The 27,139-nt window shown below is 39.8% G+C and overlaps 1 protein-coding gene across 2 annotated transcripts; it reads left to right on the top strand.

Moving 5' to 3' along the window:
- Positions 1 to 8,585: 8,585 nt before the first annotated feature.
- Positions 8,586 to 26,840, top strand: AMBN (ameloblastin). Of its 2 annotated transcripts, none has more exons than XM_056568352.1 (10): positions 8,586 to 8,742; positions 9,754 to 9,825; positions 11,654 to 11,704; positions 12,780 to 12,827; positions 16,406 to 16,522; positions 17,250 to 17,456; positions 19,768 to 19,857; positions 21,120 to 21,164; positions 23,348 to 23,392; positions 25,174 to 26,840. In XM_056568352.1, exons 2-10 carry the CDS (start codon positions 9,772 to 9,774, stop codon positions 25,702 to 25,704), a joined length of 1,188 nt encoding a protein of 395 aa, XP_056424327.1. In that variant the 5' UTR covers positions 8,586 to 8,742; positions 9,754 to 9,771; the 3' UTR covers positions 25,705 to 26,840. The 2 variants fall into 2 exon arrangements, with proteins under 2 accessions (XP_056424327.1, XP_056424317.1); XM_056568342.1 differs by having other exon boundaries at positions 17,250 to 17,471.
- Positions 26,841 to 27,139: the final 299 nt, after the last annotated feature.

Below are 27,139 nucleotides of genomic sequence, written 5' to 3'. Positions count from 1 at the left end.
ATGAAATCCATATGGATAGTACTGGAACCTTGGAATTCAAAATCCACACCCTGGCCAACAAAGAAATGAAATCATTTTGGACAATCAGTTCACTGCAAGCTAACACACATAATTCACATACACCTAGGAGGACTAGGACTAACCGCCATCACAATTCACAGACTGTCCTGATTTCGTTCAAAAATGGAATGAATTACATTTATTGCATTCATTCGATTTACAAAAGTTAGTTCTTGAACAAAACAGGATTGAATATGAGAAAATTACCATAGAATTATGTAAAGCTTGACAAGAATTAAAAACCAGACTAACGGAAACCCAGTTCATTACGTTTAACAATAATCTAGAAAAAAAGCTTGCATTGACTCAATTATGTATCAAAGAAATAAAAAGAGATAAATTGTTAAGAGACAAAAAAGACTTTGAGACAAAGCTAATTTTTTCTTGGAATAAAAATATGCAAGGGGGGAAAGGTTACAAGAAAACTAGACCAGGTTCTTACCGCAGGAAAAAAGCACAGGCTACTGATTATTTCACTACAGAATCGGAATCTAGCCCAGATGATACTGAAGCAGGAGTAAGTGAGAAATTTTTGGGGGATCGACACCCACCCCGCCGAGAACAAGGACACAACGGGGAGGAAGGAGAAAGAAATCTATCACAGAAAAAAAAATCATACAAAAGGAAAAAAGTGTCTTGGAGAGATACGCCAACGAAACCCTAGTAATAAATTTGACAGATTTCACATTATCACCAGAATACGTTAAAGTACTTAATAAAGGTTTGAATTTTGGTTTAAGGGAGGAGTTCTGTCACTTTTTAAGAAGAACTGTTTAAATTAGTGAGGAAAATCAGCTTGAAAAAATATTTTTCAATGATGCAGAAGCAGAATAAAGGGAAAAAAGAAAAACAGCATTTAGAAGGTGAAATACAGTGCAAAATAGGTCCCTTGTGGTTCTGCATTGCCAAGGGGTTAGAGCCAGCAGATTACAGTTCAGTAAAAGAACTAATGGATCTATGGGACGAAGCAGAGGGAATTCCATCGTTAGAGTAGGGAAAAGAGGAGGAAAGAAGCGAACAGACCTTTTTTCGTAGAGGGAATCAATCGACATTTAATCCTCCCACTATTCCAGTCAGCCCTATAGAGGTCTTCTTTTAGGCTCTCTGTAATGAAGTCCGAGCCTTGGTAGATCCAAAAGCAGGTGCTAACATCACATTTAAAGAACAACAGGCATTGAATTGGTTGAGTAACAATAAAGAAATAGTGGTATCAAAAGCAGATAAAGGGGGCTCAGTAATTGTCTGGAGGCAGCAAGATTATGACAATGAATTAAACACACAATTAAACAACAAATTGATATATGAAAGACTGCCTCATGACTCTACTAACAAAATTTTGAAAAGGGTACGTAGTTTTTTAAGAAATGATGTTGAAATTGGCATGATAAGTGAGAAAACAGCAGAAAAACTAGTTCCTGAGAATCTATCTAAACCCAATATTTACATTTTGCTGAAAACACACAAAAGACAGAATCCCCCTCCCGGCCATCCTATAGTAGCGGCAATAGGATCCCCTACTCAGGTTCTCTCATGTTATATCAAATGGCTAGTTTCACTATTAAAACAAATACCCACATATGTCAGGGATTCTGCTGATCTCATATTGGCACTCCAGGATTTTGAATGGTCTGAAGAATATAGCCTCGCATCCATTGACGTGGAGAGCCTGTGCACCCGCATCCCTCAGGAGGCTGGTGTACAGGCTCTAAGGACTTTCTTGTCCTCCAAGGATAAATCCCCAAATTTTGTTCAGTTTGTCACAGAGGCAACATTGTTGGTTTGGAATAATTATTGTTTTCAAAACAAAGGAGAGTGGTTTAGACAATTGTTAGGTACTGCAATGAGGTCCCCAATATCCTGTTCTCTCGCCCAAAAAAATTTTGGAATTTTTGAGCAAGATTATATCTTCACTCCACTAAATCCCTTTTTGAATTCAGTCAAATTGATATTAAGACATGTGGATGATATCCTTATAGTTTGCTCAGGGACCGCAGCACAATTTTCCAAATTTGTTAGTTATTTAAATGACATAAATGAAATGAATATGTTATTTACTTCGGTCTTTGGAGGCAAGACGTTAGAGTTCTTGGATATCAGAATCGAAATTAAGAACGGTACTATTCACACCACGGGTTTCAGAAAAGACACAGCAAGAAACGCAATTTTGCATTATAACTCATCCCACCCAAAGAAAGTAAAAGCTGGAATTCCATACAGCCAACTAGTACGATTAAAACAGATAAATACAGATGATAATATATTCCAACAACAAGCAAATGATTTAGAAAACCGTTTCATTGCTAGGGGTTACCCCCGAAAAATCAAAAATAAAAAAGCAAGAGAAAGAATTAACAACACTCCTAGAGAAAATTTGTTAGCATATGACAAACAGAAAAAAAAAGAAAAAAGAAACAACCCAAATAGCAATATTTACATTTAAGAACACTCCACTAAATGAAAAAATCAGAAATGTTATTTATTCCAATTGGTTCATTTCACAAAATGATCTGGAAATTTGAGAAATTACTAAACTACATCATAACACACAAACGTAATAAAACTAGAAGAGATTATCTCAAAAGAAAGGAAATTGAACGGAATTGAAAAACCACCTAGTTAGAAGAAAATGATAAAATAGAAAATTACAGTTGTGGTTCATGCTCTTTTTGTGACTTGAATTTTAAGAAAAAAATTATACAGATAGGTGGACACACAAAGTGAAACAGTTTATAACATGTAGAGCAAAAATGGTGGCACACTGTATTATCTGTCCTTGAGGTCAATATTATAAAGGAAAGACCATACGTCCCCTGTTTCATTGGATACGTGAACATATGAGATCTTTTCAGACAAGAAAAACCTCGACAAGATTAATTAATCATATGGCAACCGAACAGGAAAATTATATTAATAAGTCAATAAAATTTGCGTCTTTGGATAAAGTGGAAACACTGATGAAAGGAAAGAAAAAACACCAAACACTTTTGGTAAAGGAATCCAGGTGGATTTTAAGTCTTAATGCTATTGGCCCTTTAGGACTAAATGACAAAAACAAGCTTGGGGCTTTGTTATAACTATATATATTTGTTTTATTTTCCTTTCGTTAAGATCTGTTCACATGGACTTTTTTCTAACTTGGTTTTAACCTGTCACTTGTGGTTGGAGAGAGAAGGGTTAACATGTGTCTTTTTGTTTTCTCACCTGATGCACACGCAGAAAAAAAAAGGGGTTAAATACCTGTAGTGAAGCACCAAAGGGCATGATACGGTCCATGGCCGGCGTCTGAGGCTCCTCTGGATCATCTACCGCCTCCCTGCTAAAGAAAGGAAGAAACCTCTGGATGTGTACCTACCTGCCTTGAACATAGTCATCATGTGAGTGCTCCGTTTCTTTTCTTTTCTTCTCATTGTTATATTATACCTTACATATTTAAAAAAAAAATATGTAAACTTATTCCTCAAAACTGGACTAAACTGTTTCAAAATGTATGTACAAATTTTAACCCTTAGACAATTAAAAATGATGTCCGGTTGCATAAGCTTTTTAAGGAAAAAATGTATACATTTTTAACTTTTCACTCCATTATGAATAAAGTTTCACTTGTTTGATTGAAATTCCAAGAAAAAAACTGTGCAAAGTCAAAAAATGTTTGGTGAAAAACGGATGAAACCGTATGCACATACAGTTCTGTACGGTTCCCATTGACTCCCATGTTAAAAAAAAAAAAACATTTAGGGTTTAATGCAGTTTTTCACCCAGATGTGGGTACGGGAAAAAATCTGACAAAACCATACAGGATGCAAAATGGACACAACCTGAGGCATCTTTCGGCATACGGTTTTCAATGGAGAGTCAATGCATACGGTTTTCAATACGGTTCCGTACGGTTTTCACATAGAAAATGTATACGGGAACTGTATTGCAAAAACGTGGTGTGAATGCAGCCTTATACATATTGATTCAATTGAGGTATTTACAATGTAAACATTGACTGTACATCCTCAAAAAGTCTTGTAAGGCTAGGTGCACACTATGTTTAGCAGTCATTCGTCAGCCTTCATTTAACACAGCATTTGCAATGTAATATGCTACCTCCTGATACAAGTATATTGGGACATCTTAGTGTGATAATGTGCATTTATAGGTTAACATTGCCAAAAAAGCAAAACATTTTTAATAATGCTATGATTGGTGTATACTGCTGTCCATTCTCTGCCAATCTGTGGTAGTCATGGCAATAGTATGTTCCTTCCAGGCCCTGACGGTCTTGGCTAATCACTGTATGGCATCTAGTGTTTTGGCTCAATAGTCCTTGCCCAGGGGGAGGTGATGGTATTCATTAACAACGATGGTGGACCCATGATACTTGATGGTTGCTGCAAAGGTTGTTGTCATGCTGTGAGACAGGCTGCTGCAGTAGGAGTCCCATTCAATGATACTTGTCATTTAAGCTGGCTATACACATAATACAGCTGTTGCCCAAACAAACCATCTCCCCCATACACATCCACAGCTTGTCCAAGTATGTACATGTTCACATGAGGAGGAGGTGAGAAAGCTCTAGTGGTGGCATATCTACCCAAGAACAAAATAATTGGGCAGATGATATTTAACATGACTTATCCTTCACTCTCCCAACATATGCAGAGGGAGGACTGTTGGGATGACTGACTTATCCCAACAAAAATTGTTGGATTCGGCTTACACTTATGTAGCATATATGGCATGTGTGGAAAGTTTTTACATCATTGACAACATACAGAGATTTTTAATATGGTAAGAAATTGCAGGAAAAAGTGCATTAACCCCTTGATGACCAAGCCCATTTTCACCTTAAGGACCAGGCCAATTTTATTTTAGCGTTTTCGTTTTTTCCTCCTTGCCTTCTAAAATTCATAACTCTTTTATATTTCCATCTACAGACCCATATAAGGGCTTGTTTTTTGCATTACCAATTGTACTTTGTAATGAAACCTCTCATTTTACCATAAAATGTACGGCTAACCCCAAAAAAAAATTTTAGGGAGGAAATTTTAATGAAAACTAAAATTTTGCACATTTTGGAGGGGTTCGTTTTCACACTGTACCGCTTTAAAAAAATCTAAAACTTTTTGTACAAAATCAGTCATCTAAAATCCCCCTATTTTGACCACCTATAACTTTTTCATTTTTCCATATATAGGGCGGTATGAGGGCTCATTTTTTGTGCCATCATCTGTACTTTTTTTAGATACCACATTCGCATATATAAAACTTTTAGATCATTTTTTATTATTTTCTTTTTGAATAAAATGTTACAAAAAAAGCCGCATTTTTGAAATTTTTTTACGTTTACGCCATTCACCTTATGGGATCATTAACATTATATTTTGATAGTTCGGACATTTACGCATGCGGTGATACCAAATATGTTTATAAAAAAATGTTTACGTTCTTTGGGGGTAAAATGGGAAAAACGGACAATTTTCATTTTTATTGGGGGAGGGGATTTTTCACTTTTTTTTACTTTTTATTTTTACATTTTTCAACTTTTTTTTTTTTTTTTACACTTTTATGTCCCCATAGGGGAATATCTATAGCAATCCTTTGATTGCTAATACTGTGAAGTGCTATCTATAGGACACAGCACTGTTCAGTATTATCGGTCATCTTCTGCTCTGGTCTGCTAAATCTCAGACGAGAGCAGAAGACTCCGGGAGACGGCTGGTGCAAGGTGAGGGGACCTCCGGCCGCCATGCTGGATGATCGGAGCGCCGCGACAGCAGTGCGGGCGATCCGATCATCCAATCAAAGTTCCGCAATGCCGCAGATGCCGTGATCTGTATTGATCATGGCATCTGAGGGGTTAATGGCGGACATCCGCGCGATCGTAGATGTCGGCCATTACGGGGGGGAACCTGCCATGTATGACGCGAGCACCGTTCCGATGCTCGCGGTCATACACAGGACGTAAATGTACGTCCTGGTGTGGGAAGTCCCGCCAAAACAGGACCTACATTTACGTCCGTGGTCGATAAGGGGTTAAACATCTACAGGACATTTTGTTACAACATGGTTAACCTTTTTTTTGTACAGAACAACAGACAACACCTCTGATTTATGTTTTTGAAGTATTGGAAATACTTATTGACATGTGAATAGAAAATGGTGGAGTTTCTTATTATCAGTCTTATGTGAATAGGTAGCCTAATGATGTCTGCTTTGACAATTCACTTTTAAAGGGGTATTCTGGCCTTATTACTCAAAACAGAGGGAATCCTGCTACCCCCAGCATGGAACAGGGTCTGTACCATGTTGGGGGTAGTAGTACAGGGGCTGAGGGATTGATCGCACCGGGTCTCACTTCTGAGACCCGATCCGATCAAAAGTTATTAAGCAGGGGAGCGGGCGGCATGTTCCGATCCCCTGCAATGTACTGTAAACTTTCATTTTTAAATTCCCCACCAGAAGCCCTAAATGGCCGGGGCCGAGCTGTGGTGGGCAAAGATGTATAGAATCGCTGGGGGGGTATATATCTGGCCCCTCCAGCGTTTCTATATAAATTTTCCCCTGCTGCGCTATGTCAAACTTAGTGCCCGCTGCGCTTGAATAAATGTACTGCCCCCCCAGCACTATAATATGTCTATACTGACCCCCGCTGCACATATTTATATATATATACTGCCCCCCCCCCCCCCCCCTAGCTGCGCATATTAATCTTCGTCTTCTCCCTCCCCTGGCTGCCAATGAATGAAAACTCTATTGGCGGGGGAGCGGAGGGCTGCTGCCCGCTCTCGCTGCTAAGAGTTTGTCATTCATAGCGGGCAGCAGCTGCATATCATGCTGTGGGGGTCAGACATATGGATATATGTCTGACCCTCACAGTATCTATATATACAGGTGCCGGCTCACCGCTATGAATGACAAGTAAGTTATTGGCAGCAGCAGCGCGATCCTCCTGCACTGCTTTACTTGTCATTCATAGCGGAGAGCCGGCATTTGTATATGTATGCTGTCAGGGTCAGACATATATCCATATGTCTGACCCCTACCGTGCATCTATATGTACAGGTGCCGGCTCACTGCTATGTATGACAAGTAAAGCAGTGCAGGGAGCGGAGGATCGCGCTGCTGCTGCCAATAACTTATTTGTCATTCATAGCGGTGAGCCGGCATTTGTATATGTATGCTGTGAGGGTCAGACATATATCCATATGTCTGACCCCTACCATGCATCTATATATACAGGTGCCGGCTCACCGCTATGAATGACAAGTAAAGCAGTGCACGGGGGCTCGCGCTGCTGCTGCCAATATCTTACTTGTCATTCATAGCGGTGAGCCGGCATTTGTATATGTATGCTGTGAGGGTCAGACATATATCCATATGTCTGACCCCCACAGCATGATATGCAGCTGCTGCCCGCTATGAATGACAAACTCTTAGCAGTGAGAGCGGGCAGCAGTTCTCCGCTCCCCCGCCAATAGAGTTTTCATTCATCGGCAGCCAGGGGAGGGAGAAGATGAAGATTTATATGCGCAGCTTGGGGGAGGCAGTATATATATATATATATATATATATATAAATATGCGCAGCGGGGGTCAGTATAGATATATAATAGCGCTGGGGGGGCAGTACATTTATCCAAGCACAGCGGCCACTAAGTTTGATATAGCGCAGCAGGGGGAAATATATATAGAAATGCTGGAGGGGCCAGATATATATACCCCCCCCCCCCCCCCCAAGCGATTCTGTACATCTTTGCCCACCACAGCGCTTCTATATTAAAACCCTGTCAGGAGCCCTGATTGGCTCCTCGGCCCCGGCCATTCAGGGCTTCTGGTGGGGAATTAAAAAATGAAAGTTTACAGTACATTGCAGGGGATTGGAACATGCCGCCCGCTCCCCTGCTTAATAACTTTTGATCGGATCGGGTCTCAGAAGTGAGACCCAGTGCAATCAATCCCTTAGCCGCTGTACTACTACCCCCAACATGGAACAGACCCTGTTCCATGATGGGGGTAGCAGTACAAGCACTAATGTAGTCAGAATTTGCAGAGACTTTTTTTTTGTCGCACAGAATACATTTTGTGCCACAGAAAAAAAAACTGCGACAGAAAGAAAGGGAAATTGGGCGACAGATTAGTAAATCACAAGGGGAAAAAAGACGAGTACAATGAAAAAAAAAAAACCTAACCGACACTCCAGTCTTTGTAAATGAGGGCCAATATGTGGGTCATAGAACATTTTGCTGCTGAAACCTCCAATGATAAGCTGTAACCTGTGTAACCCTTCAGAAACATTGCAATGGAAATGAAATATTACAATTTTCTGGACATGCTGGGAGTAATAGTTTTGCAACAGTTGGAGGAACACTATTTTGGTCTCTTTAACAATAATGAACTTGTACTTCTTAAATTAGAATGTAACTACGTGTTGTAAAACAGCATATTACATGGAAAACTGAACCTGTGTCTCCAATGTACAATTACAATAATGAGACTGTGTGAAATGCTTTGCATGCATAAAAATTCACTCCAACTAGATATGTCACACAGGTTTTCTCTCTCCCTATTGGCTGTTCTGCACATTTAAAATGGTTTAAATCAAAGTGTTGGCATAGAATGGATATTATATATTGATGGCAGCGCTTACTGGACAGATCTTCAGAGAATAGAGGAGAAGGAATCTGGAAATTGTACGGTAAGTTGATCATTTAAGATTTTCTGTCTGTTACATAGTCAACATACGTAGGACTAGTTTTACCTGCAAACATCACTTTCTTTACATGGGAAATTTTCTTATTTTATCTTATTTTCTGCATGTATATATATATGGATGGTATCTGTTTTGCTAATCAGTCTTGTTCAGTTTTGTTTCTTATTGTCCCTTAGAAGACAAATTTACCATGTTTTCATTTGATATGACCAAACCCTTTATTTCACTCCAAGGGTCAAGAAGTATCCAAGATCCATTACTGTGCTTCTATGCCACTATATATGGAATACCATAAACACATTTTCTCTAAAGTCACATACCACTGAGGTCTTTCATTATGGTTTTGCCATGTGATCCCTAGTCTAACCACCAGACCACAGCTTGATCTCCTGAGTACACAGGATGTCATTCTGCCCCCATCTATCCCTCTTGCCATCTTGTTTCTCTGTATGTGCCTCCATACATCGAGTTCTGCTGGAAATATATAAACAATTTCTGCTTTACATAAGACTCCAGAAGTGTAGTGATATAGTAGATGAGTCCATACATTGATAAGCGGTTATAAAATTCACCAGCTGTTTCTCACACTTGACCCTGCCCTTTGCTGCCTCCTGCTTGTGATAGCAGGGAAAAACCTATCACAAGCAGGGAACACAAGTTGCAGCTACATCATGTAGGAATCCAGCAATATTCTGCAAAGTGATTTGGGGACAGAAGATTTATGCCACTAAATTCTATAATTTGCTGTGTAAACACGGAGGCATAATGGGAAATTGGGCTGCATTAGAAAAACCCTGTCAGAGAAGATTAAATAATTAGCATGGCAGAAAATCTGTACATGACACATCGATAGGAATACATTAAGCATACAAGAAACCACCTGAATTATTCTCCTCCTGCAATACCATTTAAATAATAATAACTTTAGCCATACTTAGCTGATTTTAAGGCAATATAAATAACAGACTTTTTATAATTACATGCATTTCCTTATAGAGATACCTCAAGAGAGCGATGGAGAAACTGGCATTGGTTCTGTGCATGTTTGGAACTGTTCTTACCTTTCCAGTAAGTAGTTGAGATAAAAAAAAATATATATATATATATATATATATATATATACTGTGTGTATGTATATTTATATATATATATATATTTAAAAATGTATATAGATATATAAAATTTGAAATGGCTTTAGTCTTCCTCTAAAAAAAGATTTCCTCAGTATGATATTAGTCATATGATCTTCAGATATAACTTTTCATTCTTAGCTGTGTTAGGCAACGGAGAGCACACTGGCTAGTACAGTTACCAAGTATCTAGCTTGGAACCTATTTTAGCTTCCCATGCAGGATACTAGCTGGATGCATGTAATACAACAGCTTCAGTGTAAACATGCAACATCTCGGTGTGCATTGCTGCCTAGGTGGAATGCTACTGGTAGTAATGTTTAATGGGGGTAGGCTTGCCCTTGCGTGCTATAGCCAATCACAGTCACTGGCTTAAGGGGTTCCCATAGGCCTTCTCAACAGGATACACAGGTAGAAACCATAGGTAATCCACAGTCAATATGTGCACAGAATAAAGAAATACAAGGATTGTAGGTTAGTGCTGGTGTAGAGATTCCTAGCCTTCTTCTCAGTCTGTAAGTAAGTTTTATTACTAAAATATTTGTAATCTCTTCTCCATTATATGGGGTATATGATACAATCAGGTTAGTCACCAACTGTTTGCAGGAAAACCAAGAGTTCCTAATTAATTTTGCATTCTGCAGTGCCCAGCTGTGGGGTGCAGGCAACTCTTTGTAGCCACTTCAGCTACCTTGATGACTATGCCCAGCCTGAAGTTCAACAGGATCTGGAATGCAACAAGGCATATGCACAACTTTCCCTTGCTATCTGGCAGCAAATTAGGCCTTTGGAGGGAGAGCTGAACTGCTCTGGTCTCCTCACAGTCCTCTATGCATCTTTCAATTACACTGAACTGACTCCTCCTAACACATACAGAAAATCTTCTTTTAGCCATTAGAATGGATTAGAAACTGAAAAGCAATCTCCCAACTTTTAGGTCTCCTTATTCCAGTCTGGTTGTTTAAATTCTATATATATGTAGTCACTTACTCTGACCATGAAATAAAATTGCCACTAGTTGACTGCGGAATACATAGTATATGAACTATACATTTGTAATACAAACCTGAGATACTGCAATATGTAAATATAACAAAATGCATCAACAATAAAAGTGCAATATGGAGAGTTCAATTCTTCAAGAACTAAAATGCATCTAGAAAAGCTCTCTGTGGGACAATGCAAGTACACTATAATGTGTGAGGTGAAATGTCACATGTGTAATATCTGGACTTTAGCTGAGTAACTACATAGCGAACAAAAAGGTATACTAAGATTAAAAAAATGTATTAATAGAGTTTAAAACTTTCTTATTTTCTAAGTATATTGGTTTCTGTTTTTTATTGGAACACCATGGTACTTTTAACAATTTTGAGAAGTCATCTTAAAGAGGGAGATTTATCAAAACCTGTGCAGAGGAAAAGTTGCCCAGTTGCCCATAGCAACCAATCAGATCGCTTCTTTAATTTTTAACAAGGTCTCTGCAAAATGAAAGAAGCGATCTGATTGGCTGCTATGGGCAACTTAGCAACTTATCCTCTGGTCAGGTTTTGATAAATCTCCCTCCAAAGTGCTTTCACTTATTTGTAAAATGCAGCATAATATTATTTGTTATGTAATGTATAAAAAATGCGTCACAAGTCATGTGACTGCTGTTATTCTCGATTTTGCATTTCTCTTGACCCAAAATACTAATTAGATAAATAGATAAAACTTGTATGTAAGTCAGGAATTCAGATATAATGATAGCCTTTATGTTGCCTCAGATGTACCCTCAGTCACCGGGAACACACGGAATGGCCAGTGTAAGCCTAGAGGTAAGTTCACAGCCTATAGAAGATGCTGTGAGTATGTCTTTACAATGATCTGTAAAAACTGCCCTCTATAAACACTAAGAGCATTTCCATAGTGTTACTGGCTGTATTTGTAGCAGCAGCAGCAGCAGCAGTCCCCTATAGGTAGTAGTAGCAGCTATCCCCTTTTAGGTAGTAGCAGTGGCAGCCCAATTTGGGTATTAGTAGCAGCTATCCTCTTTTAGGTAGTAGTAGCAGCCCCCTTTAGGTAGTAGTAGTGGCAGCCCAATTTAGGTATTAGTAGCAGCAGCCCCCTTTATGTAGTAGTAGTAGCAGCAACCTTGGATAGTAGTTTTAGCTGCCCCATTTAGGTAGTAGTAGTGGCAGCCCAATTTAGGTATTAGTAGCAGCAGCCCCCTTTATGTAGTAGTAGTAGCAGCAACCTTGGATAGTAGTTTTAGCTGCCCCATTTAGGTAGTAGTAGTGGCAGCCCAATTTAGGTATTAGTAGCAGCAGCCCCCTTTATGTAGTAGTAGTAGCAGCAACCTTGGATAGTAGTTTTAGCTGCCCCATTTAGGTAGTAGTAGTGGCAGCCCAATTTGGGTATTAGTAGCAGCTATTCTCTTTTAGGTTGTAGTAGCAGCAGCCCCCTTTAGGTAGTAGTAGTGGCAGCCCACTTGAGGTATTAGTAGCAGCAGCCCCCTTTAGGTAGTAGCAGCAACCTTAGGTAGCAGTTTTAGCAGCCCCATTTAGGTAGTTGCAGCCCCTCTGACTTCCACACCGTCCATAGTGTTGCCTCACAGTCCACAGGGGCTACTACTACTAACATTTTCTGTGCTGGAGTGCAGAGGAAGGGATTTTCAGCCTCTTGTGGCTACCAGCCAGCCCAGTGGACAGCCCAGCTGACCAGGCATACACCCAGCATGCCCAATGGCCAGCCCGGCCTTGTTAAGCACTCTGGGTGGCATCTGGTGCTGGCGTGCTGAGAATCACAGTGACTCCAGTGTTGTGTTTCTTTCATTGGTGCGCTGTATTTATTTCTTTTTAAATTAGAAATGAATAAAATAATTAATGGTAAATATTGTAATTTATTTGCAAGACACTGCAACAGCAGCAGGCTGCCAACAAGCTTACAGCTTTGCCTCAGGTAAGAATTTGATGTTTATATATAAATGAATTAAACATAAGATATTAGAATATATAATGTTTTTGAATAAAGGTTATTGAGAATTACTGGGATTATGAGGACCGCTACATTTGACAGTAATAATCTAATAATGTACAGACTGCAGTCAATTGCAAATTCATTCCTATGGCCTTACACATCCATTACAGTACCACAGACTGCTTTTTGTGGGAATCTATACAGGGCCAGCAATGAATGTTCTTGTGTTTGGCTGAATACACAGATTAACATGAAAAGTTATAGGAACACAACTTCCTTCATACATTTCCTGGAGGCAATGCAAAGTTCTAGGAAAAATTTTCTGAGAATTGTTATTTTATGGAAAATACAATTATTTCCTATTATGTCCAGCATTTAGGGGAGTCCTTGCCACTGTTACTTTTGTTCTTTTGCTCCTATGATGGAGCAGAGCAGCGGAAATTTCGGCACATATGTCAACAGGATCAATGTTTTGTTTCAGCTTGTGACAATGTAATAAACTGTTATTTATTTACAATTGATCACTGAGTGATCACTGAAACCCTAATTTTACCACCCACTAATAAACGAAAAATTAAAACGTAACTTTTAATTCTTGCCAAAAAAAGGTGTTAAAATTAAATGGACATCTCACCAGCCAATATTGATCTTATGTAATGCACGTCACTACATGCTTGTTTGCTTTTCTTATTGTGGCTGCAGACCACAACAGTATACTGGAGTGTCCACTAGATTAAAACCTGACACACATCACCCCCCCCCCCCGACGTTTCACCACAAGCAGTGGCTTTATCAAGGACTAAAGGGTCAATGGCCATTGACCCTTTAGTCCTTGATAAAGCCACAGCTTGTGGTAAAACGTCGGGGGGGGGGGGGTGATGTGTGTTAGGTTTTAATCTAGTGGACACTCCAGTAAGCATGTAGTGACGTGCATTACATAAGATCAATATTGGCTGGAGAGATGTCCATTTAATTTTAACACCTTTTTTTTGGCAAGAATTAAAAGTTACGTTTTAATTTTTAGTTTATTAGTGGGTGGTACAATTAGGGTTTCAGTGATCACTCAGTGATCAATTGTAAATAAATAATTGTGGAAATTAACCCTCCACCCATAGGTCCAGTTTCTATAATTTTTTAATATAATAAACTGTACAGTTTTGTAATTTTACTTTAGGCTGTACAAATACAAATATAGGCCCAAATTTGTCAATCTGCCTGAAACCAAATCTGTCTGGTTTTGCTTATAACAACCAATCACAGCTCAGCTTTCATTTTACCATAGCTTGTTAGGTTATAAGAGCTGAGCTGGGATTGGTTGCTGTGGGCTAATCACACCAGTTTTTTGCAAATTGATAAATCTGGGCCAAATGTGCAACTTTGAATGATAAATTCCCCACGATGTTACTACATGTAGCTTCCACATGCCATTACTGCACTTCATCTGCATTGTGTGCAGGCACTCTAATAAAGACAGTGCAGTACAGTGGGGGAAAAAGTATTTAGTCTGCCACCAATTGTGCAAGTTCTCCCACTTGAAAATTACAGGCCTATCTCATCTTTTTATCATAGGTATACCTAAACTATGAGAGACCTAAAGAGAAAAAAAATCCATAAAATAACTTTGTCTGATTTTTTAAGAATTTATTAGCAAATTATGGTGGAAAAGAAGTATTTGGTCAATAACAAAAGTTAATCTCAGTACTTTATTATATAACCTTTGTTGGCAATGACAGAGGTCAAACGTTTTCTTTAAGTCTTCAAAAGGTTTTTTCACACACTGTTGCTGGTATTTTGCCCCATTCCTCCATGCAGATCTCCTTTAGAGCAGTGATGTTTTGGGGCTGTTGCTGGGTAACATAGACTTTCAACTGCCTCCAAAGGTTTTCTATGGGGTTGAGATCTGGCGACTTCAGGACCTTGAAATGCTTCTTACGAAGCCACTCCGTTGTTGCCTGGGTGGGCGGTCAGTCATCCTGGTCCCTTTACTGAAAAACAGCCCCAAAGCATGATGTTTCCATCCCCATGTTGCACAGTAGGTATGGTGTTCTTTGCATGCAACTCAGCATTCTTTCTCCTCCAAACACGACAAATTGACTTTTTCCCAAAAAGTTCTACTTTGGTTTTATCTGACCATATGATATTCCCCCAATCCTTTTCTGGATCATCCAAATGCTCTCTAGCAAACTTCAGATGGGCCCGGACATGTACTGGCTTAAGCAGGGGAACATGTCTGGCACTGCATGATTTGAGTCCCTGGCGGCATAGTGTGTTACTGATGCAGGTCATTCACTAAGTCCTCCTGTGTGGTTCTGGGATTTTTTCTCACTGTTCTTGTGATCGTTTTGACACTACGGGGTGAGATCTTGCGTGGAGCCCCAGATCGAGGGAGATTATTAGTAGTCTTGTATATCTTTTATTTTCTAATAATTGCTCCCACAGTTGATTTCTTCACACCAAGCTGCTTGCCTAATGCCTATTCAGTCTTCCCAGCCTTGGGCAGGCCTACAATTTTCTTTAGTGATGAGCGACATAGGCCATATTTGAATTAGCGATATTTCATGAATATATGGACGAATATTTTTCCTATATTCGTGAATTTCACATATTTGTTTCAATTTTTTAATGTGAAGTTCGTAATGAAATTCACAAAATGCGCATTATATCTTTCAACTAACTACTTTCCTATTGGTTGCTAGAGATGTTGCTAACCTCTGACAACTGTATTTGCATCCTTCTCATTGGCCCACAAGCTAAAAGAAGGGATCAGTGTCTCTGGAAGTGCCGATATTGGCGAATTTTCACATATTCGCCTTCTTTGAACCACAAGCTGGAAGCAGGGAGGGATGATAATCATAACGAATATATTTTGCTATATTCTAAATATTCTCAAAATCGCGAAGTGACGATATTCGCGATAAAAATTTGCTATTCGAATATTCACGCTCAACACTACTCTTTGGTCTTGGCCATAGTGGAGTTTGGAGTGTGACTGTTTGAGGTTGTGGACAGGTGTCTTTTATACTGATAACAAGTAATACAAGTAACGAGTGGAGGACAGAGGAGACTTGAAGAAGTTACAGGTCTGTGAGAGCCAGAAATCTTGCTTGTTTGTAGGTGACCAAATACTTATTTACCAAGGAATTTACCAATTCATTCATTAGAAATCCTACAATGTGATTTCCTGTATTCTTCCCCCCCCCCCCCCCCCATTCTGTCTCTAATAGTTGAAGTGTACCTATGATTACAAGCCTCTCTCATCTTTTTAAGTGGGAGAACTTGTAAAATTGGTGGCTCACTAAATACTTTTTTGCCCCTCTGTATTATAGTCATTGGCATTTAATGGGGGTTTAATTAATGTGAAATTATGTAATGAAGCTTCTCCATGGACAGATTCCTATGATATTATCTGAAGTATTTTATCATCATAAATATATAATATATACAATAGCTCATACTGTATGTATACTGTACCTAATTTGCATACTATATATCATATGTATACTATACCTAATGTGCATACTATATTTCATATGTATACTATACCTAATTTTTGTACATAGTTTTCAAGATTTGGCTATAATGACCCTTACTCAACTCTGTGGCTACATGGTCTACTACCGACACATACAACATTTCCTTGGCTACATCAAAGATCACAAGTGCCAGACAACCAACAGGTATCACTTCATGTGTGTTTTACGTTATATATGAATATAGTAACATAGTTAGGAAAATTGAAAAACAAAAAACATATGTCCATCCAGTTCAGCCAAGGACCCTGCAATGTTGATCTAAAAGAAGGTAAAAAAAAAATCCAGTTTTGCTCATCTTAGGGAAAAACAATTCCTTCCTGCCTCCCTATCTGCTGATCAAAATAAATCCCTGTATCAATAACTTTTCCCGAATCTAGTGACTATAATTTTTAATAATAATTTAATAATAATAATAACATTATTTCCCTCCAGAAATGTATCTAGGCCCCTTTTAAACTCTTAAAGGGGTACTCTGGGTAACTAAAATGTATACTCTATCCTGTGCCCTCTCAGCAACCATATACAGAAGATCAAGGAGGTTCCCAGAAGTTAGACATTCGGACCCCTCGCAATCTTCTGTACAGGTTTACTGAGAGGGTCGTCACTCTTGCTTGTCTAAGAAGGTGGGGCCAGAGCGTACCGAGGACAGGTAAGTGACTGAACCTCAAACAGGAGATCAATTAAGACACTTATCCCCGGAGTATTCATTTAATGAATTCACCATGACCAGTTCCTCTGGCAGAGAGTTACTTACCCACTCCTGTGTAGAGTTAAGTGGGCAATCATTATTATCTTTACTGTGATGTAAAATCGTGAGCATATTAAATTTAATTGCTGGTATTATCATCATTTCTTTGGGCTTATTTTGTAGTTTGAATATGCTGTGCCCATACACCCGCCACCTTTACCTGGAGTAGCTGACCCTGCTAAACCAGTCCAGGATACACAGGCTGGAACCCAGAAACAACCAACTGCTGAACAATTCATCCAATCACTCTTACCTCTGGGATTCCCAAATCAAGCAGACCCCACTCTGACTCCACCAAAGGGCGGTCCAGCTGACGGTCAAATCCAAACGGTAGCATTGTTTATGGTAATCATTGCCCCTGCAAAGTTTTAGTATACTTTTTATTAAGCTAATTTCTTCATGCACATACACACAAACCTGTAAAACACATAGGGAAATGGTACTTGTAAAAAGGGGAGTATTTCTCAACAATTTTAGTGTATGTGTTGATGAAGAATTGTCGCTAAATGAGGAATCGCCTATATATTTATTTTTTAAAGCATTTTAGACTTTTTTGTACCTTTTTTGAAAGTAATGATAAATTCCTCCCAAAATGCTCTCATAGTGTTAAAGATGTATTGGCACAGATTTACTACGATTGTGTAATATATAGAGGTGAAGATTAAACCTTGGACAAAGGAACAGTGGGGCAGTTGCCCATAGCAACCAAATTCCAGTTTTCTTTTTTTCAGAAGCCTTTTTAAAAATGAAAGCTGGAATCTCATTGGTTGCTATGTGCTGCTGCCCTGCACAAAATTTGACAAATCTTCCCAAAAAAGCATAAATTCAGTCCCGGCAGTCTAAGGATGCTCTGAATATTTCACAGTCCCATCTGCTGTTTGATAAATTTTATGTATATTTTGACTTTTTTTCACCAACTATTGATAAACTTATTTAACACCAATATTCTATGCCAAAAGTTTGGCTCAATTTTGGTACATTTTGTAGCATTGCAGGCTACACCCATTTCCGCTTGTACATTATCCTTTCCCTCTAAGCTACTTTTTCGATTGAAGGGTAAAAATGTTGTTTGTAAAACACATAATAAATATGCAAATGCAAATGTGTCCCATACAACATGTGTGGTGTCCCAGTACCGGATTGCATCCGTTACCTTGTGGTGAGGTCCCCAAAGTCAGAGTCCCTAGGTACCAGTGGGATCCTCATCTATAGTTAGCCCCTAGTCACCCCTTTAATAATTAAAATTATTCAAATTCTAATTGTTTATATGTATATAAAGTGTACTTACCTTGTTGTTAGTGTCGCAGGACCTGCGGGTCACGTGATGCGTTCCAGAACTCTATGGTTTTTACCCAAGGACCTTTGGAGGTAGTCAGGTGATCACCCACCATGCTTTGTAACGGGGAGTGACAGCTGACATGGACCATATCCCTCATATGTTAAATTAACCCCTCATATTCCAACACAGCAACACCCCAACTACACTATACCCCCCAAGGGCTACCACACATGCATTAAGTATATCAAATACTGTCACTCACAGCATCCTGTCACTTACTGCCACCCCTGCACTCTGCCCTCTGCTGAACACACTGTAATGCCAGAAGGTGCCTCCCACCAGCATCCTGCAACTGTCTGCCACCAGCTTCTCCCTTCTGCTGCTGCCATGTACTTGTGCCATCCCGCTCTGCCCAAATTCTTAAAGGGGTTCTCTGGTGCTTAGACATCTTATCACCTATCCAAAGGATAGGGGATAAGATGCCTGATCGCGGGAGTCCCGCCGCTGGGAACCCCCGTGATCTTGCACGCGGCACCCCGTTTATAATCAGTCCCCGTAGCGTGTTCGCTCCGGGTCTGATTACCGGCGACCACAGGGCCGGCGGCGTGTGACGTCACGCCTCTGCCCCCGCATGACAGCTATCACGCCCCCTCCAGTAGTCTTGCATTTAGGGGCAGAGTGTGATGTCACACGGGGGCGGAGGCGTGACATCACGCGGCGGCGGGACTCCAGCGGCGGGACTCCAGCGATCAGGCATCTTATCCCCTATCCTTTGGATAGGGGATAAGATGTCTAAGCACCGGAGAACTCCTTTAAAGGGTCAGTGTGCCCACTGTTAATTGTCCCCCACCAATATTTGGCCTGCACTACCTATTTAAGGTTGCTTTTCCCAGCATCCTGTGGTTATGGTTCCTTAGTGTCGACAGGTCTGACCCTTCTGGGTACGACTTGGACCACTGACTATGCTTTTCAGCATAATGCACTGGTGCAACACACTGGTACTAAATGGTCTGCTGGAGCCCTCTAGCAGCAGAAGTCCAGCTTCTACATCCTAGAGTGGGATGAAGGGTCCAATCCTTTATTATAGTGTGATGACTTGAGGAAGGGTATAGTCTTGGAACAGAAAAAACAACCAAAACCTTTCATTGAAAGGGACAAATCATATATTGCCAAAATATTAATCCTCCTGAACAGGAAAGTGGAGTCAGTCTGATACTATTTGATGCCAGGTCTTAGAATTTATGAAAACATGTAATTTTTAATTGTTAATGAACATGTAATTTTTAGTTTTTAATGAACATACTGGAAAGACGACATATCAGTATGACACTAAATTTACTTTTGTTTATTTTCTATGTTTAGTACCAAACAATAATGAATAAATTACTGCAACAAGGAGCAGCAGATCCTGTTCCAGACCCAGCAGCTGTACCACCCACGCACCAACAGCATGTAAGTCTAAGTCATTAGTTACATGAATGACCAATGGGGAGGTGTTACATATTGCTTGTAGTTGAGGATTAGTTATGGTTCTTTGCTTTGGAGAGTTGAACAGTTGAAGAGGTTACCTCATCACAAACATCTCCTTTAATATTGGAACCACTATGGCACTGTGCTGTTGGTGATCTGACCCCCAAGATGACTGAGTCTATGGGTACCCATAGTGGTAGCCTATTTTTTAGCCTCCTGGACCCCCATACTCTGGCAATAACGAGGTCATACTGTAGTTGAGATTTTCTTCACTTACACAGGTTTTCCAGGGAAAAATAAATTTATAAAACGTGCTTCCCTGTGCACTTGTATTAAAAAGTCTGCATACTCACTTCTACTGCTGGTCCTCCAGCTGTTCACTCTTCCTCCTGATGATGTTTCTTGCCAGTAGTAACTGCCTACTTAGCAAAGAGACTGGCTGAGAGGGCACACAATGGCCCTCATTTACTAAGAAAATCGGGTTGTAAGTCTATGTTGCTTTCTTACCCGACTGCTTTTTTCCCCTGGTATTTATTATTATGTCGCATCCTGTTTGTCGCACGTGGATTTTGTTGGTTTTGGTTTCCAACTCCTCTGAGCTGTCGGGAAAAAATCCACAACAATACAACAAATTCGGGTTGGAAACCTTAATAAATACGTGGGAAAGCTCAGAAATGTCGGGTAACGCCCCTTTTTCGGGTTTGGGAGAATCCACATCGGGTCCGTCGGGAAAAAATGTCGCATCGCGTCGCAGACTGGCGCACAATGTCTGCGACATGGCGCAGACAAAGATGCGACAAAAAAACCCGACAAAAGAGGTCGGGTTTAGAATAGTAAATGAGGGCCCATGTCTTTGAAGGAGGAAGAAGAGGAGCACTACAGGGAATGGAACACTTGACAGCAGCAGCAATTGGGGAACAGAGGAGGTAAGTATGTGGACTTTTTTTATCATAAGTGCAGAAGGAGATAGGTAACATACAGGCATTCCCTGGAACACCCCTTTAGGAGGGCAATTAAAATAAACGGCATATATTGTCTATCTACCTTTCTGTATAACACAAAAAAAAAAACATTTGGCCAAATGGTTCGCGAAGCACCTCAGTTTTTCATTTTTCATTGTAGCAATGTAGCATTTCATGTTTCGTCTGTGTCTTTGTGCTGCTGTATTCTCCTGCTTGTGTACCTTTCTGTATAGCTATGTTTCGATGTGTAGTTTTATTATTAAAACTTTTCTATCATTTTAGCCATATCCTGGGCTTTTCTTTATGAATTATGGTGGAGGACCTGGAGTAAGTAAAATTCTTTATTCTTATATTTGAGTTTTATGGTACTGTAATCACTGGCTTATTATATTTCTGTGTATTCTCACATATATGTAATTTAAGTCCAAGAGTTTTAATGGGTTAACACGTCACACTGCACGTAGCAAATCACTGGCTGTAGCAATGTTCCACCTTGGCTGGTGAAAGGCTGAGCGACAGTGTCATGTATTGGATTGGGCCAGCAGGAAAACCGGGCCCAATACAGAGTACCTGTGCTCAGCCTTTTATAGGCCGAGGAGAGACATCGCTGCAGCTGGTGACTAGCTGAGTGCAGTGTGGCGTGTTGACCTCATGAAGCAGAAAGAAGACTGCACTGGAGGATAGGACAGCATTTCAAGTGGCATTATTAAATAAAAAAAATATAGAGTAGGAGACTACGTTTTTACATAGAATCTGTCGGTACATAAGAACTATTTGGCCCATCTAGTCTGCCCAATAATCTGAATCCTATCAATAGTCCCTGGCCCTTTCTTATATGAAGGATAGCCTTATGCTTATCCCATGCATGTTTAAACTCCTTCACTGTATTTGCAGCGACCACTTCTGCAGGAAGGCTATTCCATGCATCCACTACTCTCTCAGTAAAGTAATACTTCCTGATATTCCTGCATAAACCTTTGCCCCTCTAATTTATCATGTTGATTCCCTTTATGTATTTAAGAGTCTCTATCATATCCTCTCTGTCTCTTCTTTCTTCCAAGCTATACAAATTAAGCTCCTTTAACCTTTTCTGGTAAGTTTTGTCCTGCAATCCATGTACTAGTTTAGTAGTTCTTCTCTGAACTCTCTCTAGAGTACCTATATCCTTCTGGAGATATGGCCTCTAGTACTGCGCACAATACTCCAAGTGAGGCCTCATCAGTGTTCTGTACAGTGGCATGAGAACTTATCTCTCTCTACTGCTTATACCTCTCCCTATACATCCAAGCATTCTGCTAGCATTTCCTGCTGCTTCCTACCTTTAAGTCTTCTGAAATAATTACTCCTAAATCCCTCTCCTCAGATACTGAGGTCAGGACTTTGTCAAAAAGTCTATTTTCTGCCCGAGGGTTTTTACACCCCAGGTGCATTATCTTGCACTTATCCACATTAAATTTCAGTCACCAGAGTTCTGACCATTCTTGTAGTTTTCCTAAATCCTTTTCCATTTGGCGGATCCCTCCAGGAACATCAACCCTGTTACATATCTCTGTGTCATCAGCAAAAAGACATACCTTACCATCGAGACCTTTTGCGATATCACTAATGAAGATATTAAACAAAATTGGTCCCAGTACAGATCCCTGAGGTCCCCACTGGTAACACGACCTTGCTCTGAATATTCTCCATTGACTACAACCCTCTGTTGTCTGTCACTCAGCCACTGCCTAATCCACTCAACAATATGGGAGTCCAAACTCAATGACTACAGATAAGTCTTCTATGTGGGACAGTGTCAAAAGCCTTACTAAAATCTAGATATGTGATGTCTACTGCCCCTCCACCATCTATCATTTCAGTCACCCAGTCAAAAAAAAATCAATAAGATTTGTTTGACATGATCTCCCTGAAGTAAACACATGTTGTTTTTCATCTTGTAGTTTATTGATCTATTTATCTTTGGCTTACTATTAATTACTATTGTATGTGGTGCATACAAATCATTGCTAGTTAGTAAACACTCAGTTACAGTTACATGTTACATGTTGCCATTCACCCATCAGTCCGTTGGCCAGGCCGTACTCCAGTTCCTTAGATTGGTATGCCATGATTCCTGGGCATACTTTGTAAGCAGAGACTTCCCCATGAGGAGGCTAGCATCATTCACACTCCTGCAACCGTTTTGAGGTTGCTGCCCTCTTCATCAGGATCCTGATTGATTGGATTGGCAGCAAGACAAGCTCCACTAAATAAACATACCCACACCCAATAAGTATCTTGGAAAAGTTGGGTCATCTTTATTATTTTGATGTGGACAGATTATTATTTGTTTGCTTGAACTGAGACTAATGTCCAGTCTTTGCTCACTCACATCTACTTAGGAAGAATATAGATAGTAGCTATGAAGTTAAGCATTTTGTTTATTGTCACCGTTTGACTCATTTTCTAAATTGGAATTCATTGTAACCAACCATTGTCCTGACTGTTGGGTAAAATTCATTTTCTTACAGGGAGCACCAGCCAGGCTTGGAGCCATGAGTTCAGAGGAACTGCAGGTAAAAATTTTGCTGGAAAATATGGAAAATACGTATTATATATGTTGTTATATTTGTAGTCTAAATTACAATATAAGGTGAGATAGAGATATAGCTGAGCTGTTATGTGTCAGAAGGCCAATTAGGAACCCTATGTATATGTGAAAGCACAGACAAAATGTGAATATTGTTTTACGCTAAGCATAACCGTAAATGTGATCAGTAGACATTCTCAAAGCTATGGGGGCAGTTTACCTGTCATAGGTGATGAGAGAAGCGTCTTTTAATATTTTTATCCTCCCCACCCCCCAGCGCCACACATCTGTTGACCAGCATAAGAATAAAAACAAACACATAGCTGGGTGATTTTGACAAGGGCAAAATTCTGATGACTAGATGGTCAGAGCATTGCCAAAATGCCAGGGTGTTGGGTGTTTCCATGCCTGTGGTAAGAAAAAAATGTTGTCCAAGGATGGATAAATGGTGAACTGGTGACAAGGTCATTAAGTGTCCAAAGCTCATGGTTTCCCGGGTTGAGAAACTGATCCAATCCCACAAAAGAGCTGGTGCACCCTGAAATTTTGAAAAAGGTTATGCTCAGGGCTCAAGTCATACAGGAACTTTTTCCACAGTAGGAACACCATTCCCATTAGGTCCAGTCCTTGAGTGGAAATCTTGGGTGAGTTCCCACACTTTTTTTCCCCAAACCCCTGGTTATGCTGCCTACAGTGAAAAGGTGTCAGAGCATCACAGCTTGTTGTGTATGGGAAAATATAGCCACAAACCAGTAACAGTGCTTATGCTGACCCTTATCCAATGAACAAAATGCCTACATGGACATGTGAGCATCAAGTATGAAAAGAGGTGGCCTGGTTACAAAATCACATTTTCTTTTGCATCATTTGGATATCTAGGAGTTTATGTGCATCACATTCCTGTCACACCCCCTCCCATAGATATGAATGTAGGGCCGTGGTGTGATGTCACTAGGGGGCGTAGCCATGACATTACATCCCTGTCTTGGAGGCAGCACCTGGCACAGAATGTCGGGGGCTGCACCAAGATCACGGGGGTCCCCAGCAGCGGGACCCCTGCGATCATACATCTTATTCCTTATCCTTTGGATAGGGGATAAGATGTATAAAGCCGGAATACCCATCCCCTATCCTTTGGATAGGGGATAAGATGTAAAAAGCTGGAAAACCCTTTAAGGTAGTTGTCTTAGGGCCTTTTACATGGGCCAAGCAGGCCTCTATGACAACCGTTGATCTTACTGACTGGTGCTTGTTTATTGAGCCTTCAGACACCTCCATCAATTGACAGCCATGTCAATTCATAGGAAAACTCGTTCCTTATTATCTGATCTCCCCAGATCTCAACTAGATTGTGTTGAAAATACAAGTCCATGGTGGAGCCACATCAAAACTTACAGGAAAGAATCTGCTGATAATGGTTTAATGCAAGATGCCACAAGACACCTTTAGAAGTGTAGTGGAGTCCAAGCCTTGGTGGTACAATGGAGGGCCTACACAATATTTGGTTTTACTGTTATGGCTCACTGGTATATACATTATTATTATTAATAATAATAATAATAATAATAATAGTCTGATTATATACGTTATAGGCCATCAAATAACTGATTCTTTTAGGCCAAATACATGTGCCATCAACCTATATCTAATTTAAATTTAGTGTTGGTACAAAGAGATTTGAGAATAATGAGAATAATAGTGGGATTGAAAATAACTTTGTGAAATTATTCTTTACATATACAAATTTTATGGTTTTGTGTATTTTAGGGTGGACGGGCTGGGGCTGCACATGCCTTGAATTCACTGTACACAGGTCTGCTAGGAGGAGTAGGTCCTGGATTTGGAAGATTACCACAGAACCCTGCCCTTGTAGGAGACTTTACTATAGAAGATGACTCTCCTGGGGCAGGAGTAAATCCAGCAGGTCAAGGAGCAGCAAAGAACCCACCTGAAAATCCTTCAATTGTAGGGTCAAACCCTTCTATACCTGGGTTAGAAGGGATACCACCAGGTCAAGGAGATGCCATGTTATTCCCTAGTATGAATCAGCCTAACATTGCAGTTAATCCCTTAGGACAAAGCAAGCTCCCAACACCGGTTACTCCAGCCTATACTCCTAGAGTTACACTTGATGCAGCTCCAGGATTTGCTCCATATGGTATAGATGAAACCTTAGGTTTCGGATTTCAAAGAGAAATCCCTACCAACGTAGACATAACTCACACAAACAATGGTATAGATTCTCCTGCAATGCACAGTGACATCCATCTACAGCATCATTATTTCCAGGAGCCGTAACTTAACAAAAAAGACATTTGAAAGGAACACTCCACCTAAAACCGATTCAACTTCTAATGTCGAGTTCAGGGCCTGAGGGGTGGTGCTTGACTCAAGGATGCAAAAAAATAACAAAAAGAGTCCCTGTGTCATACACCTCAGACACTGAGCCTCGGTTTTATCTGGAGTGTCCTTTTAAAGGGGTTCTCCACCCTTTGGATAGGGGATAAGATGACTATGGGCGGAGTACCCCTTTAACAATTTCCATTGTTTTATACTTTATACTATCCATTGCTTTATACCATTAATATATGCAGTAACTCAAATTAGTATAATATTAGTGTTAATGTAAACACCTGTTGATAAAATATTCTACAAACCACCAGAAAAATTTCAGAAACTAGGGTACGTGACACAAAATGTCTCAAATTCATTTACAAATATTTGAATTTACCTAAAGCTGTGTTCTCACTGAGGCTTATTTTGGAGGTGTAGTTTGGGAATATTTCCAGATCTATATATTAGACAGGAGCATTCAATAAATTTCATTATAGGAGGAATACAATGATTTATTTGGTCCTCAGATTCAGTAATAAATATTTCTACCATGCAGTACACATTTTTTAGGATGCTTCTTTTCTGAACAGTGTAGTCGACTATTTCATTCAGTTGTGATAAAAGTAAGAATGATCATACCTTGGGTTACTTGAACTGTATGGATATGTTTGCCATATGTGCCAGGACAGATTTTCTAGTGCCTAGGTCAAATATAGATATACAAATGTCATGTTAAACAATTATTACACCATCAAGAATAATAGTGCTGGCATTGCTCCTTTTAGGCATCAGGTACAATCTTGTATAAGTTCGGACATGATCCATTCTTTGTGAGAATCGGCAGTGGAGTTGCACAATTTATAACTAAAGAAAGATGCAAGTGTAGTTCATATAAGAGACCAAATAAATCTGCAGCTCTTACTGAGATAAACAGCGCTCCCAATGACCATTTTTGTTTGCGCTGCAAAGAATAAAAGGCTGAAGTAGACTGGTGAATACCGCAGATTGATGTGCCCTTTTGTATGGACAATTTTTACCTTCAGTGGGGCAAAAAATTATTTAGTCAGCCACCAATTGTGCAAGTTTTCCCACTTTAAAAGATGAGAGGCCTGTAATTTTCATTATATGTATACCTCAATTATGAGAGACAGAATGAGAAAAAGAAATCCATAAAGTCACATTGTCTGATTTTTTAAGAATTTATTTGCAAATTATGGTGGGAAATAAGTATTTGGTCACCAACAAACAAGCAAGATTTCTGGCTCTCACAGACCTGTAACTTCTTCTTTAAAAGTCTCCTCTGTCCTCCACTTGTTACCTGTATTAATGGCACCTGTTTGAACTTGTTATCAGTATAAAAGACACCTGTCCACAACCTCAAACAGTCACACTCCAAACT

The sequence above is a fragment of the Hyla sarda genome, chromosome 1 (genome assembly GCF_029499605.1).
Source record: "Hyla sarda isolate aHylSar1 chromosome 1, aHylSar1.hap1, whole genome shotgun sequence".
Classification (NCBI taxonomy): domain Eukaryota; kingdom Metazoa; phylum Chordata; class Amphibia; order Anura; family Hylidae; genus Hyla; species Hyla sarda.
Note: the sequence above shows the minus strand (reverse complement) of the source record. Positions and strands in the feature narration are given on the sequence as shown.